General features: G+C 41.9%; 1 protein-coding gene across 1 annotated transcript in view; it reads right to left on the reverse strand.

Annotated features, from left to right (window-relative positions):
* Positions 1-23482, reverse strand: part of COL4A4 (collagen type IV alpha 4 chain) — a 122557-nt gene that overhangs the window by 46981 nt on the left and 52094 nt on the right. The window contains exons 14-28 of the mRNA XM_026491803.4: positions 22270-22350; positions 21400-21453; positions 21083-21142; positions 20141-20185; positions 19777-19830; positions 18807-18876; positions 18153-18257; positions 14500-14664; positions 11466-11555; positions 10222-10385; positions 5816-5888; positions 4730-4836; positions 2886-3069; positions 1195-1263; positions 118-225 (exon numbers count right to left, since the gene is read on the reverse strand). Of these exons, the coding sequence (XP_026347588.3) occupies positions 118-225; positions 1195-1263; positions 2886-3069; positions 4730-4836; positions 5816-5888; positions 10222-10385; positions 11466-11555; positions 14500-14664; positions 18153-18257; positions 18807-18876; positions 19777-19830; positions 20141-20185; positions 21083-21142; positions 21400-21453; positions 22270-22350 (1429 nt within the window). The remainder of the gene's footprint in view (positions 1-117; positions 226-1194; positions 1264-2885; positions 3070-4729; positions 4837-5815; positions 5889-10221; positions 10386-11465; positions 11556-14499; positions 14665-18152; positions 18258-18806; positions 18877-19776; positions 19831-20140; positions 20186-21082; positions 21143-21399; positions 21454-22269; positions 22351-23482) is intronic.

A 23482-nucleotide genomic window follows, 5' to 3' on the forward strand; every position in this document is an offset into this window, starting at 1 on the left:
TACTGTTCCAAGAAAAACCATCAGCCCATTATGTAGGGTTCCCTGGGCCATCTACTTACTAAGGTCATCGATTTCCCAAGGTATAGACAGATTCTTAAAAGAAAAACACTTATTTACCAGGTGGACCCGGGATTTCTGATATTCCTGGTCTGCCAGGCCGACCTTTCTGCCCATCCAAACACCTCAACCCCGGAGCACCTGGAGGACCTGGAAATCCCTTTGGTCCTAAATAATAACAACAAAACGCAGGCTCAATAAAACACAAATCAAATGAGAGCAAAATCAGGTGATTTAAAAAGAACCTATGCTGTCTTTTTCAGAGTATTTCTACTTTATGGAAGCAATGATGTCGTCTTGCCTGGTTTACATAATCGTTTTATGAATCGTGTGCTCCAAACAAGTGTTTCAAAGAGAGTGATTTTGTTAATGTGCTTTCTCAGAAGCCGTACTGTAAAGGGTTCTCCCTGAAGGCCTTCGAGACATATACCACCACTCCAATGACTCTTTTGGTGCCTTCCCATGCTCTGTCTCAACACAAATATTCGAGCATAGGCCCTCCTTGTAGGAGGAAAGAGATGGCAGCCAGCGTGTGGCCTGCTGAGTAACCACTGGGGTCAAGGCCAAAATGTATCTCCCTGCAGTTTACTGTATTTGTCCTCAAAGGAAGTACAGGCAAGAAGCACCTGCAAAAGGAATGGATTTTTTTTTTTCCACACGTTCTGTGAGTTCCTATTGGAAGTTCTCTCAGCTAAAATAACTTTAAAGGAGGTACAACTGCCACCTTAAAATTTGAGTGTTCACATCCCTTGAGGCTTGGAAAGCAGAATAGAGTAAAACTTCCATCGGTAAGCACATTATCGTTTTTCACTCTCGGGACGTAGGAAAAGAAAGAAGGTACGGTTTTAAAATCTCAAAGGGCAGACATTTCTATTGATATGTGATCAAATCAAAGTAAATTTTGTTGCACAGAGATTAAAACAAAACAAAAAAAACCAACAACCCCGCCTAGACTATGTAGACTCGAGCCCCAGTGTGACTTCCCACAAATGCTGATTTCCCACAGCCCCTCAAAACCTGATGATAATTTCAGAACTATCCTCACTAGCTGCCAGGTGATTAACTCTCGGTTCATCTGTCTTACCAGTTCTTTTACTCTGGGGAATGTGGAAAACAGCAATTTCTCATTGATCCTACCTGGAGGCCCATCAAACCCGGGGGGCCCTGGCCTCCCAGGGTAGGTGACATTACAAGAAATTGTATCGCCTGGAATGAAAAACAAACAAAAAGTGGCATTCACACAACCAATAGCCCCACGGAAAGTGAATCTCAATGATAACTCAATCAACATATTTTTTTCATATAGTCAATGTGGAATTCAAGGGAAAAGAAGACTCCCACGTATTGTTAGATCATTTGAACTACCTTTATCCTGAATTTCTAAAAGATGGGTCCTGAAATCCAAGCTTCAACTGTCAGACAGCTATAAACGTAAGGGGAATAAGAAAAATACCAGGAAGGGGCGCCTGGGTGGCACAGCGGTTGGGAGTCTGCCTTCGGCTCAGGGCATGATCCCAGCATTCTGGGATCAAGCCCCACATCAGGCTTCTCTGCTAGGAGCCTGCTTCTTCCCCTCCCACTCCCCCTGCTTGTGTTCCCTCTCTCTCTGGCTGTCTCTCTCTGTTAAATAAATAAAATCTTAAAAAAAAAAAAATCCCAGGAAGTACCACTTTTAGTAGCCTAGAAAAAAATAATGTATCAACAGGCCCAATGACCCCCCAGTACAAGGGAATGGGAAGGCCTGGCAAATCATGAAGCAGGAGCAACATCGAACAGTGAGCCCAGAGGACTGGACTCCGAGTCTGGGTGTGGGAGGCCTGTGCAGACGAGGCCGCTCGGTGAGATATGACTGCCAGCTGCCACCTCCTGACGGCCTGCCACGGACCTGGGGCTTCACATGCATCGTCTCTTGGTTTTGTTACTGACTTCGCACTGGGCTTGTTGTCGTCCCGCCATTTTCACTGGTGAACACAGGAAGACTCCAGAGCTTGCGCCTCTCGGTCCCCCCCCACCCGCCCCGCCGCTTAGAAATGGAATGTTTCTCTTTTATAATAGAATGAATGAATTATAATGTATCACTTCATATGCTCTCAAATAAAAAATGTATCAACTGAATAAAAATAATGTTAGATTTTGATGGGTCCAGAACCATAATCTTAAACCTTACTGAGGACCAAATTATTGCCTATGTTGTCAAAGCAAGAACCAACGATACCGTCTCATTCTCACACTTTGCCATTAATAATGTAGCCCGAGGCATATGTACATGTTACAACGGAAAAAAAATCTTAAATAAATCTTTTTCCAGCCTTTTCAGAAGTTTTCAGCTCTAATGCTGCAAGTCGCTTTACTGTTTAAATTTCAGATAACTGTCACACATATTTGAAATCCCTTCTTTTTTTTCTTCCTAGAATGCTTACACATAGATTTTCAAGGACAATGATGTATTTTTTAAATGAAATACTAGTGTTTTATATTAAGATACACCGTACTGTCTCAAAAGATTGTAAACAAGCAGATATTTCAAATATGTATGTAAATTTAATACAGATTGCACGAGTTGGTACTGAGAAATGAATGAAAGGCAATTTTGGTATGCCAGACAAATACAGCAACAAAGACATTTTAGTATTTTCAGAATTTGTTTTAAATACCAATGGTGCTGTAGTGCTTTTATTTGTTAGGTAACATTCAAGGTTTGAACAGCAGCTAGCAGGAATGTTATTTAGTGGTTCTGCCATAGCTAAAATAACTTGCCCAGAAGAGAGGATCACTTCAGCTTCTGCTATTTCCCTTGCCATTCTGTAACACAAAACATTCAAAATTACCTTTCTGACCCTTCAAGCCCTCGAGGCCCCTCTCACCAGGGCGGCCCGGAGCTCCTGGTGGCCCTCTCTCGCCTGGTGGGCCAGGAAATCCCAGACCTGGTTGTCCCCTAGGTCCTGCTCTGCCCGGGGGGCCCGGCGGTCCAGGAGACCCTTCATCACCTGGGAGCGCGTCTTCATGATCCCCCTGGAAACGTTTGCATCATGAGTCAGTTACCAATCTTTGCTAGTCCAAGAGTTCAAAGCAGTCATTGTCATAAGCTATAGAAACACATGGAAAAACCTCATAATTCCAGGAGACAGTTACTCAATAGCAAACGTAACTTTAAATGATTAACTCAGCTTCTTGTTCATATTTTAGAGAAATATTTACAAACACTTATATGCTATGGGGGGGCGTTAAGCCTCCCAAACAGAAAGCCATGTGTATGTTATATGTTAAACACATTTGAGAAATTTTATGTGAGAACAACTCTCTGATATCAAAACAATAAAATACAGAAGTACGTAATTTGAGGGAGGTAGAAGGCTTACGAGTTGAACAAATCAGTTCTTATGTATTTGGAATTGTTGTCCTGTAAGAAGACACAGGGAGAGACTCCACCACCTTTCACATCTGCAAGCAAAGGGCTGACATACACTTGCTGCTCCTGCTTAAGAATCTGACCTTTGGTTAATCTTCTAGTTGTTCTTCTGTCAACTTCATAAAAACAGGATGTCAAGTACATCACAAGGCAACATCGCTTATGGTAAAACCAAGCCCTGGCTGCAAAGCTTGCATCTGGTCTGGAAAACTAGAAAGAGCTTTGTGGAGCCCTTGTTGGGGCTTCCTGAGTGGTGGTTCCTGGAACTGGCAAGTTCCCCGTGGGCTCCCCACAAGCTGTGCTCCCGTGGAGAAGGAGCCTCTCAAGTCATGGCTGCCGCCACGTCTGTCCCATGTGGAGCTCACGTCACTCACTCTAATGGAATGAACAGCCTCCAGGACTCTCACGGACAAGGAAGGGCTGATACTCTCAATGGCAGGCAGCACAACTGGAGGAAGCGGCACACATGTTGGCGTAAGACAGACTGGGGTTTTACTCCAATTTAACCTACTTGATAGGTCGGTGACCTGGAGTAACAAACCCTTAGCCTCCATTTCCGACGGTAAAATCTGGAGGCGGATTGTTCTCCAGATGATTGATGATATGCACGAAACACCTAGCTCAGTTCCTGTGACATTGTAAGCAACCAAAAATGCCTCATGGACCCAAGATTTTCTAAGTTCCTAAGCACTGGATCATGTCTCATAGTCTTTTCTTATGACCTCTGTTACTTACATATGGTCTCCACCCAAAACATGTTTGAAAAATGCAGAAATATCATTTGTCAGTGGGATTTCCCATCAGCCAATACGTCAAAATTCAGGGATTTGCACAAGTTGATCCTTCCTTGTTTGCCACTTCCCCTCATGTGCCTCTTTATCCGGGGACAGAACTGAAGGTCATTGTCAGGACCTGTGTTCTATCCTCCGCCCTAAGGAGTTAGCTGAACAGGCCTGAGGTCACTGGGGGCTTTGTAGATGGGAGGGCCCCAGAAATAGATACACAACATGAGAATGATACAAAGACCAAGGACGGGACAGGACTTGCCATGACTAAACTGCCACTCAGGATCTCAGACCATCTGCAATTACGCCACACCTTTGCTAACCAGCATCTTCTCCTGGCGCTCGATGGAAGGTAACTCTGATTTACGGCACATTGACACCTGACTGCATTATAGTTTTAAATTGAGAAGGGGAAAATCGACGCTTTGTAACCATATAAGAAAATGAAATTCGGTAGCCAAAGAAGAATTATACATACTGGGGGGCCTGGATCCCCTTTTCTTCCAGGAAGTCCATCTCGACCATGTTGTCCCTGTTGCCCTGGAAATCCTGGGAGCCCATCAGGACCTCTTTCTCCTTTGTGCCCTGGGAAAAAAGGCCAAAAGATATCCAAGCCCTTCTAAGCAGTGGATGAAGTGGAAGGAAACACAGGACGAAGGTAAAAACAATGACACTGCCTCTGTGTGGGCTGGTAGAGGGACTCTCTGGAGTGTCTCAGTTGACTGAAGAAACATGAAGACAACCATGCAAAAGCCGGAGAGGAAAATGACAACTGCCAAACCCACTGACTCTCTTATTTGGAAAGTGCTCCTCTCCTCATTCTGCCAGGGAGGCTGTGTGCGGAGGCACCAATCACAGCTGTCCTGCTTGTATGGTGCCAAACATGATGCCCCATCCCTGGCAATGGTGAATGGGGGAGCGGTCCACTGTTGTGGGCTGCCCCCAGGCTAGTCCAGTTCTTCCTGAATTTTTGTTTCAAACTGGAGCTAAGAGGTAGAGCTCCCTTTCTTTTTGTAAGAACTTGGAGCTTCTGGCGGGAAAGGCAGTATACCCACAGCCCAGGAAAGCTAGTCTTGGGGAGAAATGCAGGTGGTGCAACGAATGATGCAAGATTCAGGAAGAATCTCCTGGATCCAGCTGTCCCAGTGTAAACCCTACATCTGTTGCTTCAAATTTTGTTTGGCTGAGTCAATAAATTACTTTTTTTCTCTGAAACGACTTTGAGCTGGGTTTCTGTCATGACCAAAACAGTCTTGATTAATACAGCATGGTATCATACACTGGATAAACAGTAGGCAAGTCAAAGGTGGTCTTGTGTCAAACCCAGATTCACAATAATGAGGACTTGAATATGTTTTTTTATGTTTTCAAATAAGGGATAGAGGATTTGAGGCTCAACATTCTCACAAAAAGATGTGAGGGACAAGGAACATTTTTAAGCAATCTCAACAATCCTGAATCTTATTATAGAACTGATCTGTGGCCACAAGGGAAATGAGTGCAAGAGCGTGGCTCCTATATCATTCATAAAATGGCAGGGAGCTATGCGATTGACTAGGCTCACCTTTCACTCTTGGTATAACCATGTCGCCCTTTTCTCCTTTGCTGCCAGGTGGTCCTGAGGTACCATGTTTTCCCTTGGTGAAAAATAGAACGAAGAAATCAGTTTAATTTTGATGGGGTAAAAGTTATTCATGTACATCTAATCTCTCCTTTCCTTCTAAATCGCCTGCCCTAGATTCTGGTTTGGTACTCTTAGTATCAATCTCTTCCTCGCCTTCTCACGTGGGTCCTACCTTATAAAACTGAGGCTTTTGACCTGCATTTAAAAGCTTGTGGACTCTGGATAAGGCCTGTACCAGATTCAACAGAAATGTACATCGATATCAATTTCCTGGTGTGGGCTCTATCCTATGGTTATGTATACTATCATGGGGGAAGCTGGATGAAGGGTCCATGGAACTCCCTGCGATTGTGCAACCTCTTTGAGTCATAAAATAAAACTTATCTCAAAATAGAAATTTATAACAAAAAATTTTAACTATCTTGGGCATTTTAATGTAAAATGAAGAGGAAAGAGGAAGGTAGATTAACCACAAGAGCTGCCACTAAAGCTGAAAGCACAGGTTTAGGGACAAGTGTGTGACATTGAGGGAAGTTGATGGGCAAGAGGAGGGTGAATGGGAACCTTTGTCATAGTTTATATAGTTTCTCTCTATAGCAAGTGAACAGCTAATTTTGGCCAAGGGGCTCATCATCTTTTGACCTCAACATTGTTCTGAGACTTGACCATTTGGGGGATGGTTTTAAAGTGTTACGTATTATTGGATACTAATCTGTGTCAAAAATCTGGAAACCTGCCATCACTATATTAGATTGGCCAAGCACCATAGTAAATACAGCTACATAAATACTATACATAGTTTAAGGTTACTGTGATCTCAAAAATCAAGAAACAGAGACAAGAATTTAGATGGAGGTGAAAATGACTGAGCAAACCATTTTTCTCTCACACAGAGACCACCCTGGCTTATTTTCATACAATCTAACAACATGTTCATGAAAGCTTAATTACCTTCACTGGCACTTTATAAACAGTTAACTGCTAAGAGAAGAAGCCTCCAGTAGAGATAAGCATAACGTCAGTATTAAGCAGTAAGAATGAAAAAGAAGCCAAAACTATATGCAACAGGCTTAAAAACCCAAATGGCAAAAATACGTGGGAGTCATTTGATGTAGAGAGAAAGGTGGGTGAAACAAATTTCTGAGTAGAAATAGCTGGATTAGAGAGGAAAGGAACTTTAGAAATTGTAAAGTGCTAATATGGGTTGAATGGTGCTTTAATTCTTATTTTTCCTGTATATGCTAAGTCACAAGTGCCAAACGGACACGGCCAAAGTATATGAGACACAGTATTCAGTCCATTTATAATGATAATGTCCTTCTGATGGATAAATTATCAACATATAAAACCATTCACTGAGCGTGTGAGCCAATTCCTCTCCAGAAGGACAATGCCAGTGAAATGCTGACTAAATAAGACCCTGGTGTCTGCACGGTTTGTTAGCACACTGGAGACTTAGGATGTACTTATCAATTTCTCTAATGCTCTGCAGACACAGAATTTTAAGCACTAGAGTCAGATCACAGACTTAGTTGAGCTAGTAAGAAAAAAAACTGATAGCCTGCACTTGTTTTGGATTCCACTAAAGAGACATTTCCTGAGAATCTAAAGTGCCAGGCATTACTTGGACTATCAAGGACACAAAAGTTCACAGCAGACCGTCTTGCCTTCATGGAGCTTAGATTCTTAGTGAAACAAATGTTGACTCTAAGAGATTCTTGGGCCAAAAGTTCCCAGCGGCTTTAGGATCAAGAGCTACTTGTCACTGTTCTAAGATCTGAGATCACTAAATACATGTGTTAATACAACCACAAAATCTCAACAACAACAAAAGAATCCCTCTCTGCCAGGCATGTACCAGTTGTTTAAAACATGGCCTACATTAGGGACTTCCACCACAGAGGCTCAGAGGGGCCGTGCCTACCAAGGGAAGCAGATGGATGGCCCTCGTGGGGACATGAGCACCCGGCCCTGCTCCCACGGGCACGGCCACCTCTCAGCTCCTGGCGACTGAGGGAATGCACTGACCCTGTGTTAATGAACTTTCAGCTTCTCAAGGGCAGCCATAAATCTTAATAATACAAAAACAAACACCATGAAGACAAAACCAACATGCCAGTAGGTCAGATTTAGACCATGTCGGTTTATGACTTTTGGTTTGCTCTGCAACTCATCAGGGGCGATGCCCCTGGGTGTTCACCGGTGTGTATACCTTACAGCCCTCAAAACAGACTGCTGCACTGAGTCCTTACCAGCAAACCTGTAAGACAGGTGTCATTATATCCATTTTATAAACGAGGCCCTGGAGCTCAGGAAGACTGTAGAGCTCACCAATGTCGTAGCTGGGACGTGAAGGTGGATCCATGTGCCCCTAAGCCCCGTGCTCTGCACTACAGCCTCTTGGTGGGAAACCCCCATTCTCAGACTAGGGCGATAAATATGAAGTTTTGGTCTAACCACAGAAAAAATTGCAAAGAACCTAAACCTACTTTTTTTTTTCTTTTCTTTTTTCTACTCTCCTACCCATCTGTGGCTGCTGAGGCCAGGGATGAGCTGCTGAGAGAGGACAGGTCCAGGGAAGTGAGAGCACCCACAACGATCACCCATGGCTCCTCTGTGCTCTCTCCTTGTGTCCATTCTTCTCCCTCCACCACTTTTCCTTTCACGGTGCCCCATGCTATGGACCTAGTCCCTAACTATGACCACCCTGTGACGAATTTAATGCAGAGAAGTCATATGGACAGAATCGGACACAGAAAAATGACGTCAGAAATAGAACCTGTCCAAAGAGGTGAGCCCTAGAGCAACTGGATTGCAGAAAGCTCGGCCAGGACAACCCCGGACGAGCCAGTCATTCACACTCAGAGATGTGAGCTCTGAGAAGCAACTCAAGAGGAAACCACAGAAATATTTTAGGGCCAGTATAATCTTCATTAAGAAGATTAAGTACCAACATTAAAAAAATGACTATACTACAACGTTGAATTAAAAAAGCAGGCCATAAAATATAAAGTATTTAACAGCTGCAGCCGTGTTCACTCAGCATACGCGCATTAAGGAATTAGCTTCTTGTCCAGTGGACTTTGCCAGCGTGCTTTGCAAGGGTGTCGAGGGGGGTACAGGGAGAGCCTAACTGTCACCCTCACTCCCAGACTGGAGCCTTACTTTCATGGCCTTTCCTGGGGAAAATGGAGAAGAGCACACTGGGGCTGACGGTTAGGCTCCAGGTCACCCCGGGATGGGACATGGGGGGCTGCGTCCACCCTGCAGAGGGGTGCCCTATGGGCCAGTGACTTTGTTCTGAGCGTTCCTCAACTCAACTCACTTGTAACGGTCAGCAATGCAAACCATTTCAAAAAATTCCATCTACTCCGTGGCACGAACTATCCCATAAACCCTGACAAAGCCAGCGCTTGTATCTCCAGGTTGGACCTCTCATCTGAATCCCTTACTTGAATATTATCTCACTACCTACTCAACACCTCGACTGGTCTAACGGGCAGCTCAGATTTAAGACGTTACCAATAATACTGCTTCCTTCCCCCGTTGCACACCTATGCCTCACCCTGTCTAACCCATTGGGGCCTCAGCCTTTCCTTTGCTTCTTCTAATATCCCATGTCCAGCATAACAGCCCATCTGTTAGCCCTGTCCTCAAAACATCTTGAGAATCTGACCACCTCTCATCACACCCGGCACCAACATGTCAACCCGTCTGCTGTCACATTTCACCAGGATTCCTGCAATCATCACCCAGCTCATCTCCCTCCTTCTTCCCTTGTCCCCTATGATCCGTTCTTACCAGACCTACCAGAGTGATCCATTCGAAGCTAATGTCATAGTATGTCTCGCTCTTCTTCAAACTTTCCACGGGCGGTTCCATGTCATCCAGAGTAAAGGCTCAAATCCAACCCCCCCTACCAAGCCCCATGCTCCACAACACCTCCTAACCTCCAGCCACTTCCTTGACATCATCTCCTCAGCTCTGCCCCTCAAGCCATACTAGATGCTGACGGCCTTTATCATCATCGGCCATAAACACTTGTCTATATGTTACAGAGTGTGTGTCCACCCAACCCCTGGAATCCCCAGGAGGGCAGAGACTGTGTTCTGCCCCTTACTTTATCCCCAGCACCTAGAACGGCACCTGGGACGTAGTAGGTACTCAATAAATATTAGTTTGATGAATGAATGAATGAATGTAGATGATTTTTTGGGTCATTAATATATGTATAGGTTTAAAACATAAAATATATATCACACCATACATTAGAAAGAGGTACAGCTGAATTTTATCTCTGTCCGTCTCTTTCAACTAGAAGATTGTTACTGATAAGAGCTACTCACTGGTGGTCCTGGAGATCCTTCAGCACCAGGAGGGCCTGGGTGACCTTTCTCTCCAAGCCACCCAGGGAGCCCCAAGTCTCCCTTACTACCCTGCCTCCCAGGAAGTCCTGGAGGGCCTGGTGGGCCCATGGGACCAGGCTCACAGGCACAGAGCCCCGCGTTTCCTAAACAGAGGATAAAAGGCAGCTTTGTTATATTTCCTGCATAAAATCGCAAAAAGCCTTTACTAAAGAAAGCCAATACTGAAAATAAGAACAAAAGGGTCTGATAATGTGTGACATGGGGGTATGGGGCACCGTGCAGGGGTGCCTAGGCGTGGTCTGTGTGGGGCACATATATCATTTCTAGACAAATGGGGTGTTTGGGGTCTTAAGAAACCCATCCTGACAAACTCTAGGGGAAAAGCTGATATTCAATCCAACCAAAGAAACTTTAAAAATAAGAGATCTTATTTTTAAAAGTGTGAAAAACTTTTATTTAGTTCCTACTGAAGAAACAGAAAAAAAAAATTGGGTTGGAACATAAACTCTAAACAAATAAAAAATAATAATATGTGAAAAAGGATTGTTAACTGCATTGCATATTACAATTGATAATTCACTACAATGCACTTTCTAATCATTGGCACTTTTAGTCTAAAAGAAATGCTTTTGGGATAGTCGAGCTCAGCTGTGCTTACGCTCTCATACCCACCTACCCCAGACGATCAAAAAGGCATGAAACAATGTTTAGGGTGGAGAAACCTATAGCCAGAGGCATTTGAGGAGTCTGGGAAATATGCACCCACAGAGTGAAAGGGAAATAAAAGATCCGTACTATCCTATCTCTGTTTTTTCAAGGAATAAAAAGGACCTCATGAAAAAAAGTCACCACTCTGAGGCAGATTTCACAGCAGGCAAGTGTCTCCTTTAGACTCTCAGATAGAAGGACTTGACTTTGTGTTATACGAACTAATGGATCACTGAGCACTCCATCAAAAACTAATGATGTACTCTATGTCGGCTAACTGAATTTAAATAAAAATAAATAAATAAATAAAATTTTAAAAAAGAAAAAAAAAAGAAGGACTTGACTTCTGGTATGTTCTAATCACCTCAAAAGCACGTGATGAAAAGGAGTGTTCACAGGGGTAAATAAGGCGTGTAACACATTGAACTGAAATGCCCCATTGCCCACTTCATAAATACCCCCAGCGCCCCCTACACTGCTGTCTTCTGGAAATCCTACCTTTGATGCATACTTGCCTTTTTCTCCTTTTGAGCCTCTTCTTCCTGGAGGACCCACTTTGCCTTTTATTCCTTGTGGTCCAGGGTGCCCAACACTACAGTATATAACTTCACAGCGGGGAAGGTGGGGCGAGAGAATCATGCAGATTCTGTGAATGTCTTCTACAGATCAAGTGGAAGTGTCCCTTGCACCCCCACGTTTCCCTCAAGCCCACCTTTCTTCCATTCCTTTCCCACGGTTCTCTCTCTCTGAGAGAAGAACATGTATCTACAAATTGACCACACAAATGTCACAGCACGTTCCTGCTACCACCCCGACAAAGCCCTCCTATCTCAACCCCAGCTTAGGGGTTGCAGAGCAAGGCAACGGACAACAAAACAAACCAACCAAACCAGACAAGTAAGCAAAAAAACAAACAACTGCATGGCAACGATCTTTTTCTCCTCCAATTATGAGTAATTACCAAATTAAAGAAAGCGTAACACATAGCTCATAAAAGCATAAATCCAGAGACATCTGATTAAAGGTGACATAAAACACAAACAATAAATTCCTTATTCTCCCCAAATCCCAGTAAAATAGCAAACAGCACATGAATATTATAAAAATGTGTAAGCCAACAAGACAAAGAAAAGGGGAAAGAAAACGAGGGCAAAACAATGTAAGAGAACCTTGCAGACCCTGAAAAGCTGAATTCTCAGCAGACTGTGTGGAAAGGCAACAAAGAACACAATTTACATGAGAAATCTCTTCCAGACTTCAGGAATTGGCACTTTTTCTTTTTTTTTAAAAAAGAGAGAAAGTGCTTGGGAGCAGGGGACAGGGGAAGAGGGGCAGAGAGAGACAGGGAGAGAGAGAATCTTAAGCAGCAATATGTGCCACACAGAGCCTGACACGGGGCTCAATCTCATGACCCTGAGATCATGACCTGAGCTGAAATCAAGAGTCGGATGCTTAATTGAGCCACCCAGGCACCCCAGGAATTGATACCTTGAAGTAGAATAACAGTGATGCTCCAATCAGGATGACTGGGTAAAGAAACAGTTCAATCCTAAGATCTCCTTCTCAAAAATTACAGCGTTAACTATGACCCCTCAGAATTGGAGGTAATAGACAACATAGCAAGAAGAAAATGATATAATTTAAAAAGTGGATGAAGGAAGGCATTTCATCCCTAAAACATGAATAGATGGCTACAAAAGAAAACATTAAAACAATAGAAACAATAAAACCCTTAGAAATTAAAAAATATATATTACGAAAGCAGAAGTTGAAAAATTCTGGAGCAGAGTTGTAAGATGGAGTTGGGGAAGTCTACCAGAAAGAGTTACAGAAGAACACAAAGGTGAAGAAGAACAGAGTAAAAATGAGAGAAGGAGACATGTGGGGTGGATTCTTTAAGAGTTCAGAAGGAGAGGGGCGCCTGGGTGGCACAGCGGTTAAGCATCTGCCTTTGGCTCAGGGCGTGATCCCGGCGTTATGGGATCGAGCCCCACATCAGGCTCCTCCGCTGGGAGCCTGCTTCTTCCTCTCCCACTCCCCCTGCTTGTGTTCCCTCTCTCGCTGGCTGTCTCTATCTCTGTCGAATAAATGAATAAAATCTTTAAAAAAAAAAAAAGAGTTCAGAAGGAGAAAACGGGGGGGTGGGGGGTGGAGGAGAAAGTTTCCTCAGAGAAACACTTCAAGAAATTCATCCAGAAATGGAGGATCTGTGTTGGCTGGAACCTGCCCACTAAGTGCCTCTCCATAAATGCAAACGTGCCCATACAGAGGCAAGTCATTGTGAAATTTAAGGTCATTGGGGGGAAAAAGAAAAAGGAAAAATTTCTATAAGCTTTTAGAGCAGAGCTTTAGAGCTTTTAGAGTCCGGCTCAGCAGGGGGGTCTGCGTGTTTCCCTCTCCCTCGGCCCCTGCTCAGGAGCTCTCTCTCTAACAAATAAATCAATCTTTAAAAAAAAAAATTGCACCCTGACCTAATCTGAACAGGTTAAAAAGCTCCAGGAGATATTTATTCAAAGAGATAATACTGATAAAATATTTAATGGGTTAGAATGGAGATTTATACAATTCTAGACGTTTTGAGGTTGAATTAGCATTAAGTTATATTGAAAACCAAGCAAACACACAAAACGACAATTATTAACAAAATACGGTAATAACGTATATTATTACATGGCTGAACTGGTGAATAGCTTTTATGTAACCATTAAGTGTAAATAATGAATATTTAATCAAAATTAAGATAATAACTAAATTGAATGGGCTTTGGGAGTGGAAAATGTGCGTATGTGTGGTGGGGAGGGACTGCAAGAGAGCTAATTTCATCTTCTATGGAGGGAAGTCAAAAGATAAGGCTCAAACTCAAGAATGGAAAGACAGTGAGGCACCCGGGTGGCTTCATTGGTTAAGCGACTGACTCTTGACTTTGGCTCAGGTTGGGATCTCAGGGTCATGAGATTGAGCCCCATGTGGGGCTCTGGGCTGGGCATGGAGCCTGCCTAGGATTCTCTCTTTCTCCCTCTCCATTGTCTGCCCCTGCTCCCAACCTACTCTCTCTCTCAAAAAAAAAAAAAAAAAAAAAAAAAAAAAAAAGGAATTAAGAAATAGCAATACAAGTACACTGGAGGTCACTAGACAAGCAAATAACAGAAAATCCAACTCCTTGTGTGAAAATAATTCCCCGTGGGGAGGAACAAATAGGAGAACAGTAGCCTGGGATGGCAGCTCTTCACAACAGGCTTCATAGAACTGTTTGACTCTCAAGCCAAGTCCATCTATAACTCGGATAAAAATTAAAACTATACTTAAAAAATAAAAATTGTATTCATTTACAAAATGTCATAATTCATACTTAAACTCTCAAATATTTTCATATGCTGTAGCTGATATGATACCCAACATCAGTCTACTTTTTTTATTAATAATACTAACTTGGCTCATGAAATAGTAGATAATTTTTAAAAAATATTCAGAAAGTCACATTTGCTGCATGACACTGCAAATATCACATGCAACATAAACGCCAATGAATGTGAATGAGGAGCACTTTACCATCTGATCCCGGAGGTCCCTGCAGCCCTGGTGCTCCAGGCAACCCAGGCGGTCCTGGGTTCCCTGGCTTTCCTGGACTGGAATCAGCTCTCCCAGGGATACCAGCTGCCCCTGGAAATCCCGGATGACCAGGAAACCCTCTTGGCCCAGGTGGTCCCATCATGCCTCCAAGAGAAATCGAGAATGAAAACCACATATATCTCTCAGACTAAATTTTTGTTTAGAAGAAAGGAAAATCAGTACATTCTTCCTTAGGCTGTAAATATTTTTAAAGGAAAAAAATGTACTTCAAAATTAACTTAATATCCCAGCCTCACTTTCTTTGAAATAAGCACAGAAATGGAAACAGGTTTGAGGAATCAGATTTTCTTACATTTTCCCTATTATTTAGAGTTATTGGGGGGAAAATACATACTGTTTAATTAAAAATATTATTTTTCAATCTCGTCACTTTGATAATTTGGTTAGAAACAATCTGAATGAACATATTAGCACCTGTAGTGAATAAGAATATAGACTCATATATCATCTACGTGAGACATAGAATACCATACCTCTCATAGCAACCTAGGCTGGTGGGGAGGCATGGAGGTGCTGGATTTGAACCTGAACTCCCATTCTCCAGCCACATGTACTTAAGTAAGTTACTGAACTTCTTTAATCATCTATATCTACCTCAGAGGCTTGTTATGAGGATTAAATAAAATAATTCACGTAAGGACCTCAGTACAGTGTCTGGTAATTGTACATGCTCAAGGAATGCCGAGATGTTCAGTGTGTTCAGAGGTCAAAGTGAATCAAAGCTAAATCTTGCTTTCCCGTGACATCCGACCCCTTTCTGGGGGCTTTGGCTAAAGACAGCTGGAAGCCCTCCTGTGAGGATGACCATTTCTCACAGCTTCTTCTTCCTGAGCATGAATCTCTCTGGAGGACTGGAGTTTTCAAAGATGGCCACCATGGTAGCTCTTCTCCCTCAGACTCTTGTAGAAGCTTGACACTCTCCTAGCAAGAGGTGATATTGTTCTCTTCCCCTTGACTGTGGCAGGCTTTTGTGATTGTTTGGACTAATGAAGTACAGCAGGTGTGGCACTATATATATAAGGTCATTAAAGATTATTCAGCTTCTGCCTTGTGAGCTGAAATGCTTGGGATTGGAGTCCTGAGCCACCATGGAAGCAGTATCACTGCTCTGAAGCCACCATGCTCTAAGGAAGCCTAAGTAAGTACAGAGCCAGATGGAGAGGCCATGAGTCCACACGAAAGACAGAGGGCAGAGAGATGCCCAGCCAGTCCTCATGTTCCGATTCCAGCCATCACGTGGCTACCACCATAGGAACAACCCTATCTAAGATAGAATTGCTCAGCTTAGCCCTTCCTGGACTGTTGACCACAGAGGGAGGGGTAATATGTTGACTCTTGTTTTAAGCACTAGGTTTTGGGTAATTTGTTCAGCAATAGACAATTGAAACCCAGTCAGTAATCAGTAAGTAGCATGCTAACTAAAATAACAGCATTCATTATTGTGTGCATATGTGCTGGGCCTTTACATACACTTTCAAATACTACCCTTACTCCTCAAACAATCTTGCAAAGTTTGTACCTTATAGATAAGGCACAGAAAATTAAAGCCAAACATGAGTAATAATAATAGCTTACATCCTAAGAACTGTATACATATCACTTCTTTCAACCCTAACAAGACCTGCACTCTAAAGATGAGAAAACTGAGGCACAGAGAGGTTTAGTAAATGCCCAAGATCACACAGCTTGTACGCAGTAGAACCTGGAATGTTTTTAGTCCATAGTGTAAATGCATAACTATTTCAGTATACTACACTAAGTGGCAAGGCTGGGATTCAGACACAGGTATCTAACCCCAAACCCCTGCTTATCTCATGGTCAATACCTTAGATGATTATATAATATGTATAATAAAGTCTATAGACATTGTGTACTTATATGAAATGTGCTCCTGTGGACTTGGCTGCCATCTTGTCTTCATGTCATTCCTAAGACCTGTTTCCAAACCCGCACAGTCACTGGAAGGACCTGGAGGCTACTTGGTGTCTTGTCCCGGTGCCGCGGAAAATCCTCAACCCCCTTCCAACAGGGAAAAGGGGTTAGTGTCTGGCATATAGCAGCCCTGACCACCCATGAAATCAATTAAGTTGTGGCCAGCAGTAAAAATTTTTTCTCAAAAGAAAAAAGTGGCACAGAAAATAAAGTACATCATACACAAAAAGGTATTATTGTGTGAAATTTGCATTTCTTTCTTTTAAAATTTGTGTTCCAATCATATGTATATGTGGATACATAAATGTGTGTGCAATGCAATGAAAATGCAATATCATATAAAATATATTTTTTATAATGGGTTGTAGTCAAGATTTGAAAGCCACTGGGTTAATTCTTTTTAAAAATCTTGCGGAAGTAAGAGTCTTTCTGCTATATTTGGTTTTCAATCTGCTAGAGATAAGTGTTGCTTACTCCCACTGGGTTTCGATTTCAATCTGCTAGAACCCGTATTTTGTTATGAACAAGCTTGAAGGGAGACATCTAAGATGAGCGCCTAATGATCCCTGACCAGCTGAGTACTGTCTATGATTTACACAGTCCTGGGTCAATTAAGCAAAGGCTACAGTATCTACAGATTAAGTCAACTAAATAAAGCTTTGCCCCCTTTGTGGTGGGTTATCAGATCCCACAAAGTGGAAGCTAGATTTGGAGATGGTTGAAGAATTGTAGTTAACAGATGAATCTCAGGAAACTTCTTACTCCGTCTCAATAAATATGACAAGAGATGCAGACTGGATAAAATTACATCTATTCACGACTCTCTCCTCACATGTTAAATCAGTTCTCCTGAGTGCACCCAGAATGCAAATATCCTCTATGCTTCTATTCCTGATCTTACTGGGGACTATCAACCAGCACAGCGCTTGAAGGAGTTCGAAGTCCTAGATCAACAGGATTCTTTCCCAGGCTCTTCCTCTACTATTACCAGGAGCGCTAAGGTGTTTTTGGTTGGTTTGTTTGTTTTTGGAGGGGGTGTGGATTTTGGGGGGCGGGGAGGACTGTAGTCTTGGTTTTGGTTTCTTAACTAAAGCTGAATCACATTTTATTTATTAAAATTTTTTAAGTAATAACATTTTAAAATTCATCATCTGTATGACTAAATTCATCATCTGCCTTTCACATAGGAGAGGAACTCAATTTTAACAAACAGATGTCAACAGGGAGAGCCTTCCAAGAGGGTCTTAACACCTGAAAAAACACTCTACCCCTGACCCCAGTTTCCAAATCTTCTCTGCCTGTGACAATGTTACGGGTTGCCTCTAAGACACTCCTATTCCTCACCACCCCCGCGATGCTGACTGAATATTTCTGAGGTGCAGCCAAGGAGCCTGGCTTTCTCCCAAGGAAGCCATTCACTGGTTTGAATTCAGTGGTTCTTAAGCCCCGCTGTCCATTAGAAATAAAGCATGCTTTTATAATAGCGGACACCTAGGTCCATGTCCCAGAGAGCCCAACATGCTTGTTCTGTTGGGGACAGCCATCGGTTTTTCTGCAATGCTCCTAGTTGATCTCAGCACCAGCTAGACTTGAGGATGAGGATGTGGGAAAGCTGGCATGTAAGAGCCAGTAGTTTCTACCTGCACAGGCTTCCCCTGGTGGACCGGAGGGGCCGGGGGGACCAGGTGGTCCAACGGACCCCGTTTCTCCATAGCGGCCAGGGCGCCCCGGATCCCCTGGAGGGCCTGCCCAAAACAACAACACACATCAGTGTAATAACTGTATACATACATTTTAAAACTCACACACAATTACTTCTTGTGAGGCTTGGTTGAGCACAACTAAGAGACTGCTCTTGTGATTTCTCATGACATTTAAAAAAAAAATGCAGGCTCTTAGACTAGAACCCCTTCTTCAGCTCCCCTGCTCTGCAGACACAGGAACTGGGAGCAGCACTGTCTTTCTCAGTGATATGGGTCACTTTTTTCTTGGAGGCAGCATCTCGATAGGTCTCAATCAAATGGTTAAGCAATTAAAAAAAAAAAACCCTACTTTTGGAAAGGTGAGATAATAAAAATTTCTGCATTCTAAAATAACATTTGGAGTCGTATGCCCATAGAGATGATTCAGATGCACATATCTACCTGCACTTGTAAATTATATATTCTTGCTAAAATGAATATATTTAGCATACCAAGTACGCACACTACAGAAATACTGGTCCACACTTTCCATCAGGGCCACCCAAATCCCATTTCCTAATAATTTATAGAAGAACCAAACTGAACACAAACCTTTGAGTGGGAGAGATGGAGTTACCAAAACCCCCGGTGGTCCTGGGTACCCGCGGTCTCCGGGATCCCCCTGAAATCATTCATTCATATACTTTTCTTAGAAATGTGTTGTGATGAGCGCTGGGTGTTACATGTAACTAATGAATCATGGAACACTGCATCAAAAACTAATGATGTACACTACAGTGGCTAACTGAACATAATAAAAAAAATATTATAAAATTCAATCTAAAAAAAAAAGAAATAGTAATATTTTTCTCATGTTGCCCATAGCTATTAGAAGGACCAAGAGTGCATTCACATAAGAAATGAAGGTTATAGGTTGACTAGAAAAATGAATGGTTCACAGCGTTCTGGGAATAACAAAGGCATCCGACCTCCCACCTATACACAGAAGGAAATGACCAACTAACAAAACTCTCACAAAAAGAAAAAAAATAACTCCAAAAAAACAATTTCATGCCCATAAATTAGATACCTCTGAAACCATGAAGTTTGCATTAATGTTGAACTTGGCACTCTAGGACAAATAGTCTATTCACCTCTAAAATCTCAATCTACATCTTATTTTAACAGCAAATATTGTCCCCCTCAATTGTGTCCCCTTACTGCCACCATGGCTTATCCCACGCAAATGCTGGATATGAGGTCACGGTGGTACAAAGGAAAGAAAAAAAATGCACTAGTGAAATTCAGGATCTCTCCAGTGCTCCCTCTGATTTTAATCATGATACTAGGTGATCCCCATGGAATTTTTGAAACTTCATTATTATTCACCTTCAAAAGGTTGACTACTTTCTCAAATGCAAAACATAATCATTACAACATGCATTGAAATAATATAAACAAAATTAACTCTCTTTCGAATACATTTTTTAATATTCTTTCAACTATTTTTTTTTAAGAAATTAGTTAACATAAGGCATACAGAATTTTATCAGGCTGTACTCAAATATGCCTGCTTTTTTACCTTTGGGCCAAGAAATCCAAATGATCCAGGTTCTCCAAACACTCCTGGTTTCCCCTACAAATACCACAAACATGCCTTAAAAAAAAAATCTGGGTGACAAATTATTTCATTCTTGTTTAATTTGAAAGACACGTGCTCACTAAGATTCTCTGCAAAATCTTAGCACTACTTTTGGGTTGTATCGGACAGTTTTGGGTGTTAGTTTTTGCATCTACAGCTAGATCCTGCAATTTGTAAAATAAATATGTCTCCTTTTCCAATTAGTGTGTGCATACTTGCATGCCCCCGTACAACTTTTGAATACACATGAATTGCATTTATGAATAAAAATGTGCTTATCATCTCTATAATTGTGTACATTTACCTTTAATCCTGGAAAACCTGGAGATCCATAGGAACCAGGATCACCCTAATAAATTCACAAAATTCAACATAAGCGGAATGAAATCAAAGTGCTTGAAACCAGTTCAGTGCATTATTTTTCATCTTACAAAACAGCTTTATGGATATTTCATCTCGTCTACAAAGGTAGCTGAACAAAAGGAAATACATATAAAATAGAGTCTGTTTCTTTATAACATTCGCTATTTTAACTGATCATCAGTTTTACTTTAAAAATTCATGTCCTCGCCAGTGTTTTAAATGAAGAACATGTTTTTGTTGTTGTTGTTGTTCTTGTGTTTTAACTTAAGTAGCCTGATGCTTGCACTGGGCTACATATTTTTGGAATCACTGCAATGTAATTTGCCTAGAAATTAATAGGTACTCTGTGCATTATCAGCAAAAAAAATTACCGTGGAAGCCAATGTCATCCCATTAACTACTGAATCTGGAGCCAAATAAACTCAGTGCCCTTGCCCACTGGGTTCTGACCTCTAGATGGGCTCTATCAATGGTGACCCCACTAGTGGCATGTGTGGTGATGTTTCAGTCCTGATGCTATAGTTTTTGGTAGCTACTTTCCAGAGATCAGTACCCTCCTTCATCAAACAGGCTTAAATTAACAATTCCAAGCTGCTATCACACTGGCACTGAGCCCCAGTTGTGGCAGGAAATGCCACAGTCCTGTCATTTCCCACCAATTTCTATCTTCTGCTTGCCCATTTTATCTAAATGATGTCACTGGAAGGGATGTCTTATTGGGACATTTAGCTATGACATAATTCTTGTCCAAAATATCCTATTTGAGAAAATCTCTACTTTTGAGTTGTTAGAAATACAGATCTAGTTTTGTAAACACGTGAGAGAGGAAGGCCTCCAACTCACTGATGTCAGGGGCATCATGAACGGCATGAATGATCCTTACCCGAGGTCCTGAGAACCCAGGAATACCCTTCTCTCCTTTTGCCCCAATTCCAGGTTCTCCCTTAAAGAGATGACAACATTAAGAGGCGTTCAAGCAACAATATTTCAGCAATATGAAATGCAAACACAAATAAAAATTATTGCCAGCAGCTTAAAGAAAACAACTATCTTAGACCGGATGCTCTATGGAATTATGATAAAATAGTGAAAACTTCTAGTAACATTTATCAACATTAAAGCAATGATAAAGACCATGCAAAAAATTTTAAATTAAGATATATCATACAAATTTTAAAAAAAGGTATTTCAATAAACTACCTTGGGTCCTGGTGGTCCTGGAGGTCCAATCATACCAGGCATTCCTTTTATGCCCTAAAAATCACAATGACTATAATCAGCTTCACTCTTATTATTTCACATACTGAATGCCATGCCATTAGGAAATTAGCCCTTTCAAGAAACACTTCACTAATTAAAAAAAAAAAAAGGATTACTTGTCAATTGTCGCTAGTTAGTGATTAAGGTCCAGGTGCATTTATAAACCTGACACGATTTAGGCCGCTCTGTGTGAGAGCCGTAGCTTCGTGGGGTGTGGGGGGAGTGACCACCATGGAGCCAGGGCAGCAGATCCGAGCTGGGAATGTAGTCCTTCAGAGGGGTGGCTCATTTTAAGCCAATCAGTGAAATTTAATCCAGTAACCGAAAACTGAGACCAGAATCTGCACATGGCATCAGTACCATCCATTCCGCAGGCTGACAGAGGACGTGATTTTCACCAAGAGTCTATTTCATGCCCAGTACCATGCACCTGCTACCTTTTCAATCATCGAAACATCAAGCCCATATGTAATACCTAAAGGACAACTGGGCTTCCTGTGGTCCCTTCAGCCCATATCTCAAAGACAGTATCAATGGGGCACTCTATCTTGGAGGACATGTCACAATTTAGCAGCCCACGCGAGCTCTGTGACTCAGCAACTGAATAAACTTGAGAACACGGGTAACTTTTCTAAGCCTCATTTTTCAAGTCTGTACAATGGGGCTAATAGCAGTACCAGTGTGCGGAGGTTGCTTTGGGATTAATGCAGCGATGCCTGTAGGTGCCCAGCACATTGCGGGCACAGGGACATGTTCAGGAAATGCTGGCTGTTCCTACTTTATCAAGGCAACATATGGATTGGCAATTACCTTTTCTCCTTTATACAAACAAGAGTCAGGCGGCTGTACCAGTAAGGTGGGTCCGGGGGAACCTTGCTGGCCAACTTCACCCTTTCAAAAAAAATCAAGATAGTAGGAATTTCCTATCAATTTTATTTTGAAAGAAGGTTTGAAACGAAGATTTTCGCCCATGTATCGTGATATAATGCACACAGTCCTGTGTGTCATGGATTTAAAATGTAAATCATGGCAAACACATAATGTAATTGAAAGAATTTATTGTTTTTCATAACTAATGATATTTGTCATTAAAAATAAATTTCAAAACTAAAAGTGATTCATAATCGTACCATCAGAGATCTCTATTAAAACTTCGGTATGGGGCGCCTGGGTGGCTTGGTTGGTTAAGTGTCTGCCTTCAGCTCAGGTCATGATCCCGGGATCCTGGGATCGAGCCCCACACTGGGCTCTCTGCTCAGTGGGGAGTTTGCTTCTCCCTTTCCCTCTGTCCCTCCCCACTGCTTGTGCTCTCTCCCACTCTCGCTGGAGTGCTCTCTCTTTCTCAAATAAATAAAATCTTTAAAAGAAATAAGAAATCAAACTTTGATATAGTTCTTTATGGTATGTGTGCTTGTCTGTGTCTATATACATACATGTATGAGAATAATGTACATATGTACATACACATATATGTGATCAAATGAAGTGTCAAATACAATTTAAAATATAATCAGAATGCTATATAACATATATAAACAATTTAAAATACATTTACACTATGGTTTATATTTTTATATTTTGTTTAAGTTTTAAATTTTAAAATAATTTTGTTGTCTTTTCTAATACTATTTTTTTGCACATTTTCCAATTAGACTAGAAATTTTTCAAAAAACTGATTTTTAGTGCCTATACAATAGTCTATCATAAGAATATGCTATCATTTATTAAACCATTCCACTCTGGTTAGATTTAGGTTATTTCTTTTTTTTTTAAGATTTATTTATTTATTTGAGAGAGAGAGAGAGAGCAGGTGCTCACACAAGCAGGGGGTGGGGGGAGGAGCGGAAGGAGAGGGAGAGACTCTCCAGCAGACTCTGCTGAGCGTGGAGCCCGACACGTGGCTCGATCTCACCACCCTGAGATCACGACCTGAGCCAAAATCAAGAGACGGATGCTTAACCGACTGAGCCACCCAGGCCCCAGATTAAGGTTATTTCTAATTTATTTTCAATATGTTTAAATT

The sequence above is a fragment of the Ursus arctos genome, unplaced genomic scaffold (assembly GCF_023065955.2).
Source record: "Ursus arctos isolate Adak ecotype North America unplaced genomic scaffold, UrsArc2.0 scaffold_1, whole genome shotgun sequence".
Taxonomy (NCBI): domain Eukaryota; kingdom Metazoa; phylum Chordata; class Mammalia; order Carnivora; family Ursidae; genus Ursus; species Ursus arctos.